Consider the following 16,038-nt stretch of genomic DNA (forward strand, 5'->3'; position numbering starts at 1 on the left):
GAAGCAGCAGGAGCGAGTGAGGTTTGTGTCTCTTCAAAAACAAGAAGTAAAAAAAAGTATTTCTATTATTATTGTGAGACCTGCTGAAAAGGCAGAGCGTTTATTTTTAACACATTCAGAATCAAAACACAAATATACAAATAAAAACATGTCTGTCCCTCAGTCCAGATCTGATCCATGAAAGAAAAAGTCAAATCTGTAACGGGACAAAGTTTTGTTGTGACGTTCTGTTCATCTGAGCAGAACTGAAGCGGCGTCGTGGATGAGCGGCCAAACGTTTCAACACTAAACTTTTTGTCCAGTGACAGACGTGAATTTTTCTTTTAAAAAACGGCTCAAACTGAACAAAACTCAAATCTGTATTAAAATCACAAGACCTCAAAATATTTACTCTTTAAGCACATTTTAAACAGGTACTTGTAATACTTTTATTTAAGTAAAAGTATCACATGAAAAAAAAATATTTTAGTAAAAGTACAGATAGTACGGTAAAAAAAGACTCGAGTATTAAAATCGATTCTTCTACCACTGAACGTCTACAAAGAAAAAAATAAAACGGGAGAAGGAAATGTGTGTCACGGTGGGTGTGTCTCGGTGGGCGTGTCACATGGGCGTGTAAAGATGGACGTGAAAACAGAAGTTAATCGGGGCAGTGGTGTCTTAAAGAGTAGATCTCAGATTACTCTTCCATCGTGCACTTTTAAACATCGACACGACGCTTTTCTCTCTGTTCTAATGTTGTTTCCTCGTCACACTCGGCCTAAATCTGCAGGTCTGTGTGTTTAAACATGTGAGAATGAAACAAAACACAACTCCAGCTCTGAGTTCTTCTCTCAAACTGAAAAAAACACTCTGTTCCACCTTGTGATGTCATCATGTGGTGATACAGGAAGTGCACGACTCCATTTTGTGTAATATATTTGACTTTAGAATATAATAATAATGTAATACTCCACCAATCCAGTTTGATCGATACATTTGGAGACGTTTTAGGCCCAAACACTAATGTTTCCTCTTTTATCAATAAACATAATTTAACTCAAATCCACTTCTCTGAGTTTGGTCTGTCACAAATTTACAAGTGTCAGACGTTTATCACTGAAGTAAATACAGACGATAAACTAGAATAATGACACTCATTTATGCCACTGACACAACAAGGAGCAGATTTAAACCAGGACTAAAGCGGGACCAAACCAGGACCAAACCAGGACCAAACCAGGACCGAACATCAGGACCAAACCAGGACCAAACCAGGACTAAACTAATACTAAACTAAGACTAAACTAGGACTAAACTAGGACTAAACTAGGACTAAACTAGGACTAAACTAGGACTAAACCAGGACTAAACCGGGACCAAACCAGGACCAAACCAGGACCAAACCAGGACCGAACATCAGGACCAAACCAGGACCAAACCAGGACTAAACTAAGACTAAACTAAGACTAAACTAAGACTAAACTAAGACTAAACTAGGACTAAACTAGGACTAAACTAGGACTAAACTAGGACTAAACTAGGACTAAACTAGGACTAAACTAGGACTAAACTAGGACTAAACTAGGACTAAACTAGGACTAAACTAGGACTAAACCAGGACTAAACCAGGACTAACACCAGGACTAAACACCAGGACTAAACATCAGGATCAAACCAGGACTAAACACCAGGACTAAACTCAGACTAAACATCAGGACTAAACATCAGGACTAAACCAGGTCTAAAACGGGACTAAACTAAGACTAAACCAGGACTAAACATCAGGACTAAACATCAGGACTAAACATCAGGACTAAACCAGGTCTAAAACGGGACTAAACTAAGACTAAACCAGGACCAAACCAGGACTAAACATCAGGACTAAACATCAGGACTAAACCAGGTCTAAAACAGGACTAAACTAAGACTAAACCAGGACCAAACCAGGACTAAACATCAGGACTAAACCGGGACTAAAGCAGGACTAAACTAAGACTAAACCAGGTCTCCATGAGGAGTCTGGTCCCTGAAGTCCTCAGATGGTCCATGTGTCTCTGTTTCTTCTTGTTGTGTCCGTCTTGTCTCTCATGGTCTGGGTCCAGATCTGTTTTAAAGTCTCTGAGCCACAGGACTCATGTTTTTCTTTTTCTCCGGTTCATTCACAAACTCGTGCTCTTAAAGTGACAGCGCACACTCAAATAAGAACATACTTCATGATGAGTTTACAGGAGCAGCTCAAAGACGCTCGTCCATGTGTCTCATCTTTTACTCTCAGACTCTTGGCGGCAGCGAATGTGACGAGCGCCAACGTTTACTCGAGTGTTTCTGTTGGTGTTTCAGCCCTGCACTCAAATATTTACATTAATTATACCGTTCAAGTCCCACGTGCACTGACACTTCGCATGGACGTCACTCTGTACGGTGGAACATTCAGCTGTTTCCATGGAGACGCAAAGCACACATTAGTGAACGATGTCAGAAATGTTTTAATACTTAAGAAAAAAGAAGCTAAATGGATTTAAACAACGTATTTTCCCACTACGTCGGCTCTTTCTGCTCAAATATTGAAGCTCGGATTAAAGTCGAAGCCTCAGACAGAGCGTGCCTACGGTTAGCGTCACGCCCCCGGAGGAATCTTGATGACATCAGCTGCGAAGTATCAATTTCACGCCGCGTTAACAGCAAAGAGTCGACGCAACGATCAAATCTAAATCTGAAACCGTAATGATAATAAAAAACGTATTACTGAGTCTAATTTTAATCGTTTCTTTAATAAAACGACTTTATTCAGACCTAAAACTATTCACAAAAGCTCCATATTTGTCCTGTTTTTTTCAGTATCGATACTTTTTAATATGAGTACAGTATTTTCTGGACTATGCGTCACTCTGGAGTATAAGCCAAAAAAAAAAATAAAAAAGCATAGAAAAAAACATAATTATTTAACAAAATCCGAGACCAAGAACAGACATTTTCTCTTTAAATCAAGTTGTAATAATAATAATAAAATGTGGACCAACAGGCTGAATATCAGTACATCACGCTAACGTAACACATTTATATTTATTCAGCTCCATGAAGCACAGACAGAACTGAACACGTGTCTGGTTTGTTAACGTAAGATATTAACAGTTAATCACATAAATAAAGCAGAAAAAACAAGAGAAACCATTTTGTTTTAGTGTCATTTTTGTTGAGTGTTTGTCTTTTAAATGAGTGTAATGTTGATATTTTAAATGTTGAGTGGTTCAGGAGGAGTAGATACTGGTCCAAGTCTAGAGCCCCTCGCACGACTGTCACTGTGACAAGAACCAACATGTGACATTATAGATTTGAATCATTTCACATATAAGTCACATCTGAGGAGAAGTCACACCCAACAAACTCAACAAACTCACACTTATAGTCCGGGAAATACAGCACATATTTTTGATACTCGTCTCTTTTTTATCACCTTAATAAAGTAAATAATAAATAAAGTAGATCTGCAATATTTGTTTATGCTGCTTTTTTGAAGCTGACACACAGAACACATTTGGAACTTTGATATATCGCTGAAATAAATATAGATAAACGATAATATTGAAACTCATTTATGCCACTGACACAGCGACCAAGAGCAGATTTAAGCCAGAAAAACTATTATAAATTGACAATATTGTTAAAAATCATGAGCTGCAATAAATGAACAAACTAACGACTAAAGTGTTTCATTCTGTTGAGTCTGGAATGAGATTTATTCAAACTTTTACAGCTTAAATTTGATCATATAGATTAAAAAAAACCCACAAAATTACAAAAACTATTAAGAAAAATTAAATATATGTGAATGTGTTGTGTTTGTTGATGTAAAGTCCTTTTTGAGTGACTTAAAAGTGAAAAAGCGCTGTATAAAAAACATTTTCCCGTCACGTATTGAACGATAAGTCGATATATCGTAGATCGTCACAGATGTACTGACATATTCTGCAGAAAAGTCACACTCTGCTGTTTGTTTTCATGTTGCAGTGAGCCTGGGGAGAACCAGCAGCACCAGATGGCGAGCGCCGTGGGCCTCCCGTTATTCCAGGCCATGACGGAGTTCAACCGGGGCAACTACGACAAGTCCGTGGAGCTGCTGTACCCGCTGCGCTACCGTATCGTGGACATAGGGGGCAGCGATGCACAGGTGAGCTCCTTTAAGTGTGATTATTTATTTATTTTTTGCTCTGTGGAGGATTATTGCGGCGGTGCGTTATCCCGAGGCTACGCCGTCTCCGCTCATCATAGATCATAACAAATTGGGTTTTCTTCTCGCTCGCACACATGAAATCGCTGCTGTTGTGAAAAAAAATCAGCCACAGGTGAAGTGAAGTGTGCGGCGCGTTAGAGGAATAGCTTTATTTCCAAGAACACGAGAGTACGGCGGTGTCAGGACGGGCGGGAACAGCATCCGGCATGAATAATAAATCTCCGTGATGGATACTGATGGACTGTTCTTTGTGTTTGAGCGGTATTCCCGGGAGAGCAGCGGTATTCACAGTGTGTAACAATAAGACCAGTCTGAAACGTTGAGTCGGCGTTGTGTTCTAATGGCCTTTGTCCTCCGTTTGCAGAGAGACCTCTTCAATCAACTGCTCATTCACGCCGCCATGAAGTCGGACAATACCAGGCACCAGAAACTTGGAAGGTAACGCACGAACGGGATTTGAGTTTACTCCCTGGATCTATAATAAGAGACTGCATAAGACATTCCCCCTCAACTAGTGGCCGCTCCAGGTACTGCAGCGTCCAGGAGGTTGGGTTCCGCCGTAGAGCGTGAGACGTTTTGTGTGAATTTAAACTGCCCATGTTCTGACGGGGCATCCACACTTTGGAAAGGTCGGGATTTTGTAGGGATTCTTGTCTATTTTTACCTCATGAATTATTTCAAATATTTAAATCCTCAAAGTGTAAAAATTTGCTGCTAGAGCGGAACTAGACTAAATCTTAGACATGGACTGTGTATATAAATGCACATGGCTAACCTGCTAGCCGCCGCGTTCCAAATAGAAAGTGATCATGTGCGCACTTCTGGCTCCAGTTCACTTTCTATTGAAAAACTGCAGCTGTCAGACTCGTCATTTTGGTCTTAAATGTTCGTATTAACCCTCTACATGATCCTGGGGTTTTTATTTCACTATTGTGTCTGTAAATCAAGATCTGAACATTAATAACAGACACATCAGGTCCTTCTTTCCCCGAGGTCGCTCCTGTTAGCAACGCTGTCAATCAAACCTGTTGCTAAGTACCTGCTCCCTGTTAACCCTTTAGTGTCGGGGATGCGGACTTTCCAGCAGCGTAACTCCGCAACCAGTCGTGCTCTCATGTAAATTCAAACGGCGTCTCAAAGCGGAGGCTATTTAAATATTTTTCCGTCAGTTACGGTAATCTGCCTCTGTTCCTCCGCGAAGGTGACGAATGAGAGCGCGAGTGCTGCGGGGATTTTCCTAGTGATTTATTCGATGTGTAAAAGAAAAAATACGTGTAAGATAAGTGTAAAATAGAAGTAGATGTGTGAAAAAATGCAGTAAATTCTGATACTTCTTTTAATATGACTTTTATGGCCTACAAAAATATAAAAGTCTAAGGACTGAGCACACTATGGGCCAGTATAGCTCACCTAAAGGGTTAAACCAGTGGTGTGGGCGGGAAGGGGCGTTACCTTCAACAGCCTCACTCCTGATTGGCTCTTTGGTTGCTATGATACTCACGGTCATAATTCCTAATAAGAAAATCAGCTGCTCCGGCCTCGATGAGCTTCATTTGGAGCTGAAGCTGTGGTGACGTCGCACTCACTCAGTCCACCTCTATACAGTCGATGTTCTGACGTCACACGGTGGGAGGAGCCAGCCCGTATTGATGCAGTAATGTTGAAGAGAAAATCATTTTTGAGCTCAAGCGCCAATGAGCACAGGGCGTTGACAAAAATACGCCATTTTGGGTTCACCTTCCTTGATTTTCTTACACTTCCAGGGCGTACTGCAGTTTTTTTCCCGATATTTGTTCACAGAATCAGTTTGTGAAATCAGAAAAAGACGGCGAATGTGTTTTTCTAAAGCCGTGTATTCATTTGATCGCCATAGCTGTTTGCGTTAGCTCCTGTCTTATCGTGTGTATACAGACCGCAGCCTGTATGCTAACGTTATGTAACCGCGGTCTGTTCGGCGTGTGGGGCTTTCATTATTGATCATGTTAGCCCGCGCTCGTGTAGCGGCGGAGCGTGGACGTTCACAGGGTCTTGTGCTGTGTTTTCTTCAGGTGTCTTTTGGTGGAGAGGGACTCGGTGAGGCCCAACTCTCCGATGACAGAGCGCCTCATGAAGACGGCGTTGGCGCTGCACGTGTAGGCAGATCCAACAGAAACATCAGAAACATCAAAGTGCTATGACGATCCCAGGAGCTTGTCTGACTTTGGGGGGGAAAAAATGGAAAAAGAAAAGAAAAAGTGGCCATATGTTTGTAGCTTTGATATTCTCACCTGCGAGACGCCTTGACAGTTTGAACATTCCTTAAAGCGCTCATATTTATGCTCTAATGCGGTTTCCTCGTCACAAACAGACCTGGAGTTGTGTTTTGTTTCATTCTCACAAAGAGTTCTTCTCTCAAACTGAAAACGCTCTGTTCCACCTTGTGATGTCATCGTGGGGTGACACAGGACGTGCCCTTAACTCCACACACCTTCACTAAAACCGTTCGGATACTTTCAGATTTGGAATTGTGAAGATCGACTGAACTAAAGGTAAAAGGAGCTGTTAATGTGAAAAATACCACTTGATGACATCACAAGGTGGAACAGAGCGTTTTGAGCTTTGGAGATGTGACAGACTAATAATAAATGAAACAAAACACAACTCCAGGTCTGTTTTTGAGGAGGAAACGGCATCAGAACATGACTTAAATCTCTATTTTGCATAATATCCGACCTTTAAAACTATAAAAATAACTGCATTTATATCAGTGTGGGGCCAGTTCTAAACATTTCAAGAAATACTGTATTTAATCTGAAACTGCAAACTGTTTTTCACATTTTAGTGGCAGTATAAACATGTGCTCAAAAGTTGTTGCCTGAATACTGCAAATTTGTACATTTATCAAAATATTTTTTGTGACTATACTTGGCAGTTTGAAATTACCTTCAAATATCCAAACAGAAGTCGCCTCGTGCAAATAAACTTTTTAGAGTTGTTTTACTGAAAATAAAAATAAACTTAGAGAAATACAAGAGTGTCCTTAAACGACTCCAAACCAGAGGTGGAAGAAGTACTCAGGTTTGTTAAGTGAAAGTACAGATACCACAGCAAAAAATACGCAAGTAGATTTTTTTTATGTGATACTTTTACTTAAATAAAAGTATTAAAGTACCCGTTTTAGAATCTGCTTAAAGAGTAAACATTTAAAGCATTTCACAGATTTTGAGTCTTATAAATCTTCAAATGTGATGATTTTGATAAAGATTTGAGCTGAATTACAACTGAATCAATCGGTTTTTGTTTTTATTTGCATATTTTAGTTTTGTTCAAATTCTGAAGGTGTTAAAAATAAACCCTCAGCCTTTTCAGCAGGTCTCACTACTTTTACTTTTAAGTCCTGTTCATAAATGTAATGAAGCAGAAAGTGCAGATACTGCTCTCAAATGTACTCTAGTAAAAGTAAAAGTACACACTGTAAAATGTACTTCAGTCAAATTCAATTCATCTTTATTTCGGACTCGTGGTCCATTCAAAAAACAGACAGACAGTAACAATACAAAACAATAAACATCTATGTTTTAAAAAGACAACCATACCAGTGTCTCCACATTCTGGATTGGTAGCGAATTGCACTGCATCTTATGCTTGTGAGTGACAGTAGAATTTCATTTTCTGACTTGTTCAGTCTGCAGATAAACCTGTACATTAAAGTTCTCAGTACAGCTTGCAATGTATTCACACGTGCGGTGACAAACAATTCAGTCGCACTGGTCCATCGTGGCCTCCTCAAGAGCACCCGCAACGCGTCATTATAAGCCACCTGCAGCCTCTGTAGACTGGCTTTTTTGTACTGAGTCCAGAGGTGGGCAGTGTATAGTGGTGTGCAATATGATTTAAATAACATTAACTTTACATCATCAGAGCATGAACCGAACTTGAACAGAAGAGTATTAGCTTGTGCATACAACATCCTGCATTGTCTATAAATATCATCATCATCTGCCATGTCTGCAGTGATGATGTGCCCAAGATATTTAATTTTAGCTGTAACATTCAATACAACATTAGACAGGCAAAAATCAGGATACCGCATGTGTTTATCCTCTTTAGTCCTGCAAATCATGATCATGCTCTTAGTTGCGTTATACTTGATGTCATACTCCACACCATAAGCTGAACAGATGTTGAGTAGCTGCTGTAACCCAGCGGTGCTCGGACTAAACACAACCAAGTCGTCTGCATACATTAAATGATTGAGGACAAAATTCCCAGCCACACATCCAGTTTTACATCTTTTGAGCTTTATAGACAGTTCATCTAAATACAAGTTGAACAGAACTGGGGACAAGATTCCTCCTTGTCTAACCCCATTGGTGACTCTAAATGGGGCAGAAACCCTGTTTCCCCACTTAATCTGCACTGTCTGCTGTCCATACCAATAAATTAAAATACGCACAATATATTTGGGTACACCTTTCTGCATCAACTTCATAAATAATTTTCGGTGGTTCACTCTGTCAAATGCCTTGGATGCATCTAAAAAACACATAAAAACTGATGAGTTCTGCCTCCTGTATTTGTCAATAATCTCTTTTAGAGCATATATACACATGTCTGTGCCCAGCAGAGCCTTAAACCCAAACTGATTGTCTGTGGATTTAATACAGTAGGAGATCCTGTCAAGCAAGATTAATTCAATGATTTTTGAGACTATACTGGCCAGAGCTATAGGTCTGTAGTTGTTAGAGCTGCCAACTTTTCCAGTCTTATCTTTAATGACAGGGACTAGCAGTACAGTTAACAAACAGTCAGGTAAAAATCCATGAATAAGGAAAGCCGTGAGACAGATGGAAAGCAGTGGTGCTAACCTCACACTTGCAAATTAAATGCTCTGCTGAAACACCGTCCTGCCCACTGGCCTTATTATTAGATAGTTTGGTGACAGCTTTAAGGACTTCATGTGACAGGATTACATCTGCATGGTCAACATCAGGCATAACATAAGGCTCACTCTGAACACAGTTAAATAATCTACTGTAGTGCTGACGCCAAAGCTCCAAGATGTTCTCAGTGCCGGAGGTGCCAAAATATATTTAAAACTATAAAATATATTTAACATCTTTAAATACAGTACTTTTACTTTATGTTCACCGCTGCTCAAAACTAAAGCGGATTTGATTTTACCTTTGAAAACTGAATATTTCATCGTGCACCTGTTTCCAAAATATCTGATTTTTATGTCGTTTTAAACATGAAAAATAAAACGTGTAAAGAAAAACTAATTGTGTCTTTAACCAGAGTAATGCAAATATTAAATAGTGAATTATGCAACGTAAACATCAGTCTCCACGTCCCTTTACCTTTCAAACTCAATTTTATTAGCAAACATCACATTAATATAAATACTTTTTCATAGCGTCTGTCTTTTCCTCTGGATCAGACCTGGACGACTCGACTAAGTTAAATCTGTAACTCAACAAAATGTTTTAGACTGAAGACGTTTAGCTGCTCGTCCAAGCCTCTTCTTCAGTTCTGGTCAGTTTACTGCTGGACACTGCCTTATATTTTTCTGAAGGAGGAGCTAACGACACTGAAACACCGTCGCAAGAGCAGCTCAGGACCCCAGTCTGCTGTTCATCTCCATTTCAAAAACACTAACCACAACTTTAAAGAGAGTGAGGCTCAGATTTTAGCCAGAGAAAAGAAATAGTTTCAGAGAGGAGAGTTAAAGAAGGAAACACAATCCATCTTTGAACAAAAATGACATTGAACATCATCTTTCCCTCATCTATAACTCCATCCTCAGACACAAAGCAAAACAAAGAGAACAATAGGCCTAGCCTGGATGCTAACAGGTGTGAAATCACTCATTAGGGGCTTGTATGACTATGCTAAGTACGACTCAGGCACAAATAAACAAACAGAAACTATAAACAAACAGGTGTGTTAGCTTCAGTGTCGTTAGCGCCTCCTTCAGACAGATATAAGGCAGTGTCCAGGAGGAATCTGACCAGAACTGAAGAAGAAACGTCTCGTAGGAGTGAAGACGTTTGTCTGCTCGTCCAAGCCGCGGCTTGGACGAGCAGACAAACGTCTTCACTCCTACAACGTTTTGTCCAGTTACAGATTTTCCTTTTTCATAGTTTCATGTAAAAATACCATCTGTTCATCTTGTTCAAACCAAGTAAACGAGACCGCTCTGGACCGCCGCCTCCGCCCTCCGTGTCCTTTCATGAGTCCGGTCCTCAGAGTTCATTTTCTCCATGTGGCTCCTCGCTCACAACACGGAGCTGATCTCGTCTTGGATCTGGGAGATGAGGATCTGGGACAGAACGATGCCGGCGATCTGGAGACGACAGCAGAGGCAAGACGTGAGTTTCACAAACGCACAAGGTCTCTGAGGTGTCGCCGCGCTCGGCTCGCTCACCGCACAGGTTTTAAATTATGCAAATGAGCTCGGGTGATGCGATTCTTAACGACGACTGACCTATTACAAACAATCGTGTCACTGTGCGGTGGTTATGAAACGGTTTTCAGTTTTAAAAGGCTCGTGTTACGCTGTTTTCTGATCCGTTTATGTCGTTTCCTTGTCACAAACAGCCTAAATCTGCAGGTTTGTGTGTTAAATGTGTGAATGAAACAAAAAAACCCCACAACTCCAGGTCTGAGTTCTTCTCTCAAACTGAAAACGCTCTGTTCCACCTTGTGATGTCATCGTGTGGTGATACAGGAAGTGCTCCACTGTGTTTTTAAACTCCACACACCTTCATTTATAGAATCATTTGGATCATTTCAGCATCAGGAATTGCCAATCTCTATCTCTTCACGGCATCGAGGGCGTCAGTGGCTCAGTTGGTAGAGTGTTTGTCCGAAGGTTGGCGGTTTGAATCCTGCTCTTGACATAAACATCATTGGTAGAACAGTAAGATCTGCTGACCCATGACATCACAAGGTGGAACAGAGCATTTTGTGCTTTGAAGATGTTACAGACTGATAATAAATGAAATAAAACACAACTCCAGGTCTGTTTTTGAGGAGGGAAAAACATTAGACCAAGGATTGAATCTACAAGAGTCAGTTTTGTGTGTTTTAGTTTTAAACATTTCCATTTAACGACATTTGAACATTTTGAGATTGAAACAAAACTCGGTCTTTTTCATTTCAGATCCTCGTTAACCAGGCTAACTATGCATCAAAATGGTGATGTCTTTCCCCAAACTGAATGGTTAAAACAAACTCAAGAACTCATTGTAATATTCTCTTGTTTTTTTAAATGATGAAAATGCGACTAAAATGTAAAAACAAAAAAAAAGATTAAAAAAAGTTCTATAGATTGAAAGGTCCCATGTTCTAATGGTGTTTCCTCCTCAAAAACAGACCTGGAGTTGTGTTTTGTTTCATTCACATGTTTGAGTCACACTTTATTATCAGTCTGTTACATCTCCAAAGCTCAAAATGCGACGTTCCACCTTGTGATGTCATCAGGTGGTAGTTTTCAAGTGAACAGCTCCTTTTACCTTTAGTTCAGTCAAGATAAGAGACAACTCCAGAGCTGAAATGATCCAAATGATTCTAGAAATGAAGGTGTGTGGAGTTTAAAAACACAGTGGAGCACTTCCTGTATCACCACATGATGACATCACAAGGTGGAACACAGTGTTTTCAGCCTAAATCTACAGGTTTGTGTGTTTAAACATGTGAGAATGAAACAAAAAAACACAACTCCAGGTCTGTTTGAGATAAGAAAACATTAGAACAGCTCAGAAAATACCATAACACGAGCTCTTTGAGTATTATTGACGTGACACGAGGCGGCGTAAAAAAACATCATTTCCCTTCCTCGCACTCGGAAATACTCTTCTCTTTAACGACATAATAAATTGGACACGGTTAGAGCCGCAGTAAATTAAAAATATCACTTTGCTCGTTTAATTTTGCATATTGCTTGGCCCGTTTTGTCGTATGTATTGGAGTTGTAATATCAAACTCCGATAATGAAACCCTACGAGTCGACAGCCCTGAGTTACGCCCATGACAACCGTAACTAGGCACCGTGGGATGATAAAACTTTAACTTTGCATTATTCATTTATTACGCCCTCCGTCTGAAAGTGCAGGTTAATGTGGCTGTGTAGCACTGAATCTGACATCTGCCGTGTTCTTTCTGGCAGAGCGACGCCTTCGTTTCCCCTCGGCGTTGGATGCAGCTAATAGAGCCGGTGGAAATGTTTGATTGGCCATGAAATCAAATTAGTACTTATCAAAAGCTGCTTCCAAATAATTAGTCGGCCAACTTATCAAAAGATACAGCCGCTGACACATTACGTGCGCTCGCAGTTTTCCATTTCTTCTCTCTCTGGTTTTATTCCGAAGTCGGTGTTTACGTTACGTCTGCCCGAGTAAAGCCAGAACAATGAGTTTTCTATAAGGGCTCACTTTGAATCTGAGTATATCTGATTAAAAAGAGCGTTTTTTTATGATAACAACTGAATTAAAGAGACAATATTACGCTATTTTCTGAGCTATGTTGCGTTTCCTCTTCAAAAACGGACCTGGAGTTGTGTTTTGTTTCATTCACACATGTTCGAGTCACTTTATTATTCGTCTGTAACATCTCCAAAGCTCAAAATGCGACGTTCCACCTTGTGATGTCATCAAGTGGAGGATTTCAACCTTTTGCATAGTACAGTTTGCCAATTCCAGGGCAGAAATCATCCAAATTATTCTAATGAAGGTGTAGGAAGTATAAAAACAAAGCGGAGAACTTCACTTCCTGTATTATCTGATGACATCACAAGGTGGAATCGTGTTTTCTTTCAGTTTCAGAGAAGAGCTCTGCGTAAATCTGCAGGGTTTGTGAGTTAAACTTGTGTGAATGAAACAAAAAACAAACACGACTCCAGGTCTGTTTGTGACGAGGAAACGACGTTAGAACACAGATGAGGAAAAAGCGTAATTCGGACGCTTTAAAGAAAAAAGGTAAACAGTCATTTCCAACATGGCCGCCGCCTTTTCTTCTGTTTCGACTGCGGCGCTTTAACCAGAAGAGTCTGATTGTGATTCTACTGTTCAAGGGTCAGTCGAGTGGCAAACATAAACAGTTGCGGCGGTGCAGACTGTGGAATGTCCGTGCCACACTGACCTACTTTTGAACCGTTAAAAAACAAACAAACAAAAAAAACAGGAAAAGTGTTGAGTCTGTGATCTTTGACTGGGCAAATTAACAAGGAAATCAACTTACAAGTCATGTGGAAAATCCGCACAGAAACAAGTGGAGCCAGTGAGAGCACGACTTTAATAATATAATCTCAAGATGATGGTGATTTACAGCTGGGATTTGTGCTTTATTCTGAACTATTGCATTTTCACTCTGACAATTTTTACTGATTTTTACAACAACTAAAACCTAATTTGTCCACCTCAACAATTAAAACTCTTGTCACCTAACGGGAGAGCGGCGTTCTCTCCTCTGATTTGAACAGATTATTAAATGAACAGGGCCACTTCACGATGCCATTGGTCACACTCACAACTAATTACAAAAGATAATCAGGAGTTTTATAACCAAGGACATGAGATCACATTCTTCAAAAACACAGTTATTAAAGGCCGTGCACTTGCCCTGGTTTGATCCTGTGTTGAGCCCATTTTCGTCCTGGTGTGGACTAGTTTTGGTCTGGTTCTAGTCCTGGTTTAGTTCTGCTTTAGTTCAGATTAGTGCCGTGTTTAGGGAGCGTTCACATTTGTCGCTGCTTGCTCCTGGTTTAGTCCCAGTGTTACGTCCCAGCTGGTGTAGAATCAGGGACGTAACAAAAATAAGGATGTAAAAATGATAAAGTAAAAACTAATTTAATGAACAGGGATGTAGAAGGTAAACGAAACAAAAAGGGGACTAAAATATTCAAACAAAAGGTAACGCGCAAGGGTTTAAACAAAAGAAACAAAGGTTAAGTTTGACTATGAAATTAATTTTACCACAACGTAACAAAACACATGACAAACTGACAGTCGAGTCTCTCAAAACGAAGTCACTTTCTCATTAGTGCCGTAACAAAAGAGACACAGACACAAACGAAATGTCAGACTGGACACACAGCGACCCCTGAACAGGTGAACTGAATCCTCTTAAATGAGGTGAGGCGGCTGCAGGTGAGACGCAGGATTGGACAGGGTGAGAAACAGTCGTCCAATCATCAACAAGGACTCACACAGACAGGATTTCACGGGGGAAAGGGACAGATTCAGGGACACACACGAAACATAATAGACAAATACAATGATAAGAACTTAAGGCTTAGTCCTGACTAGAACCAGGAAGTACTTCACACATGTGTCCTGTGCTCAGGTCTGTGGCTCCTGTAGCTCAAAGAATAGACTTTAAAGCAGCTCTGCTTGTGTACAAGTCTCTCCATGGCCCAGGTCCAAAGTTCATCTCTGACATATGAACCATCTCACACTCTGAGGACTTCAGGGACCGGCCTCCTGCTGGTCCAGAGTCAGGACTAAACATGGAGAATCAGCGTTTAAGTTTTATGCAGCTAAAACCTGGAACATTCTTCCTGAAGATGTGAGACAGACTCGACTTTGGCCTCGAGTTCTGTTTATCTGCTGTGACTGAAAGGTTTTTATTCTACACTTTTCTGTTTTAATGTTAATTTTATTTTGATTATTTGTGATTATTTATGTTTTGATTTGTGTGATTTTAACGTCTTTCTTATTCTGTAAAGCACCTTGTGTATGAATTGTGCTGTACAAATAAACTTGCCTTGTCTTGCTTAGGGCCATAACACCCAGTTTGAACCCTGGTCTAGTCTTGGTTTAATCCTGCTCGAGTCCAGGTGAGTTCTGGTTTAGTCCCAATGTTGATGTTGGCAGGTATTTATCAAATTTTGGGGACTAAAATATGTGTAAACTCGCATGAAGTGGACCTGCCTTATGAGGACTTGACGTAAAATCTTCATTATTAAATCAGTGACGTGGTTTAAAGAGATTTTGAGCTAAAACAGGTTAAAGTCAGGATTTAGGTTAAAGTTAGTCCATTTGTTTATACAGTCTATGATCCTAAGTGACGTCACTCAGTATCGCTGCCAATCAAACCTGTTGCTTTGTCTGTTTTTTCATTATTTTGTCCGTAAAACAAGATATAAACATTAATAACAAACCCTCATGTAGCGCGAGTTAATACGAACAATTTTAAGACTAAATTGACGAGTCGATGGAGCCGGAAGTGCGCTCATGATCACTTCTTGTTTGTTTATTTATTTATTTATTTGATAGGGACAGCACATATTAATGAACATCTGTAAACACTGTAAATATGTCAGATTATAGCAAAAAAATGCTAGTTTCCATCTGTTGTCCCTCGGCAGGTGCACAACAAATACAACATAGACATTACAAAAATACAATAAAAGCAGCTAAAGGTGCTCACAGACCTGGTTTTCCTTCAGCCACATTTTAAGGTGCAGTTTGAACGTGGACAGAGATGAACGTTCTCTTATTGTCAGAGGACGACTATTCCAAATATGAGTCCCTTTAACAGAGCACGGTTTGTCCACATTTAGTGCGTCTGTGTGGTACATCAGTCTCCTCGAGATGTGGCCCTGGTTCCCATCCCAGTCACAGTCTTTAATTTGATAAAGTCGGAGGAGGAGCAAGTCCATGTAGAACTTTAAATATAAAACAAACATTTTTAAACTGTATAAAATTATCAAAATTCAACCAGTTATATTTTTCTAAAACAATACGATGGTGAAAGGAGCTGGGGTTTTTTTGTCAAAGATTTTTATGGCTTTTTTAAAGAGGGATTCGATTGGTTTTTGTGTTGTGCCGGCAGCAAGTGACCAG

General features: G+C 40.1%; 2 protein-coding genes across 2 annotated transcripts in view; one reads left to right on the forward strand and one right to left on the reverse strand.

Annotated features, from left to right (window-relative positions):
* ttc38 (tetratricopeptide repeat domain 38) overlaps positions 1 to 7,366 on the forward strand; it is a 37,630-nt gene extending 30,264 nt beyond the window's left edge. Inside the window, exons 12-14 of the mRNA XM_033968710.2 lie at positions 3,991 to 4,150; positions 4,578 to 4,651; positions 6,262 to 7,366. Of these exons, the coding sequence (XP_033824601.1) occupies positions 3,991 to 4,150; positions 4,578 to 4,651; positions 6,262 to 6,349 (322 nt within the window). The 3' untranslated portion in view covers positions 6,350 to 7,366. The remainder of the gene's footprint in view (positions 1 to 3,990; positions 4,151 to 4,577; positions 4,652 to 6,261) is intronic.
* A 2,271-nt stretch (positions 7,367 to 9,637) lies between these two features.
* Positions 9,638 to 16,038, reverse strand: part of tspan33b (tetraspanin 33b) — a 48,580-nt gene continuing 42,179 nt past the window's right edge. The window contains exon 8 of the mRNA XM_033968776.2: positions 9,638 to 10,538. Within this exon, the coding sequence (XP_033824667.1) occupies positions 10,470 to 10,538 (69 nt within the window). The 3' untranslated portion in view covers positions 9,638 to 10,469. The remainder of the gene's footprint in view (positions 10,539 to 16,038) is intronic.

Source organism: Periophthalmus magnuspinnatus, chromosome 6, assembly GCF_009829125.3.
Source record: "Periophthalmus magnuspinnatus isolate fPerMag1 chromosome 6, fPerMag1.2.pri, whole genome shotgun sequence".
NCBI lineage: Eukaryota > Metazoa > Chordata > Actinopteri > Gobiiformes > Gobiidae > Periophthalmus > Periophthalmus magnuspinnatus.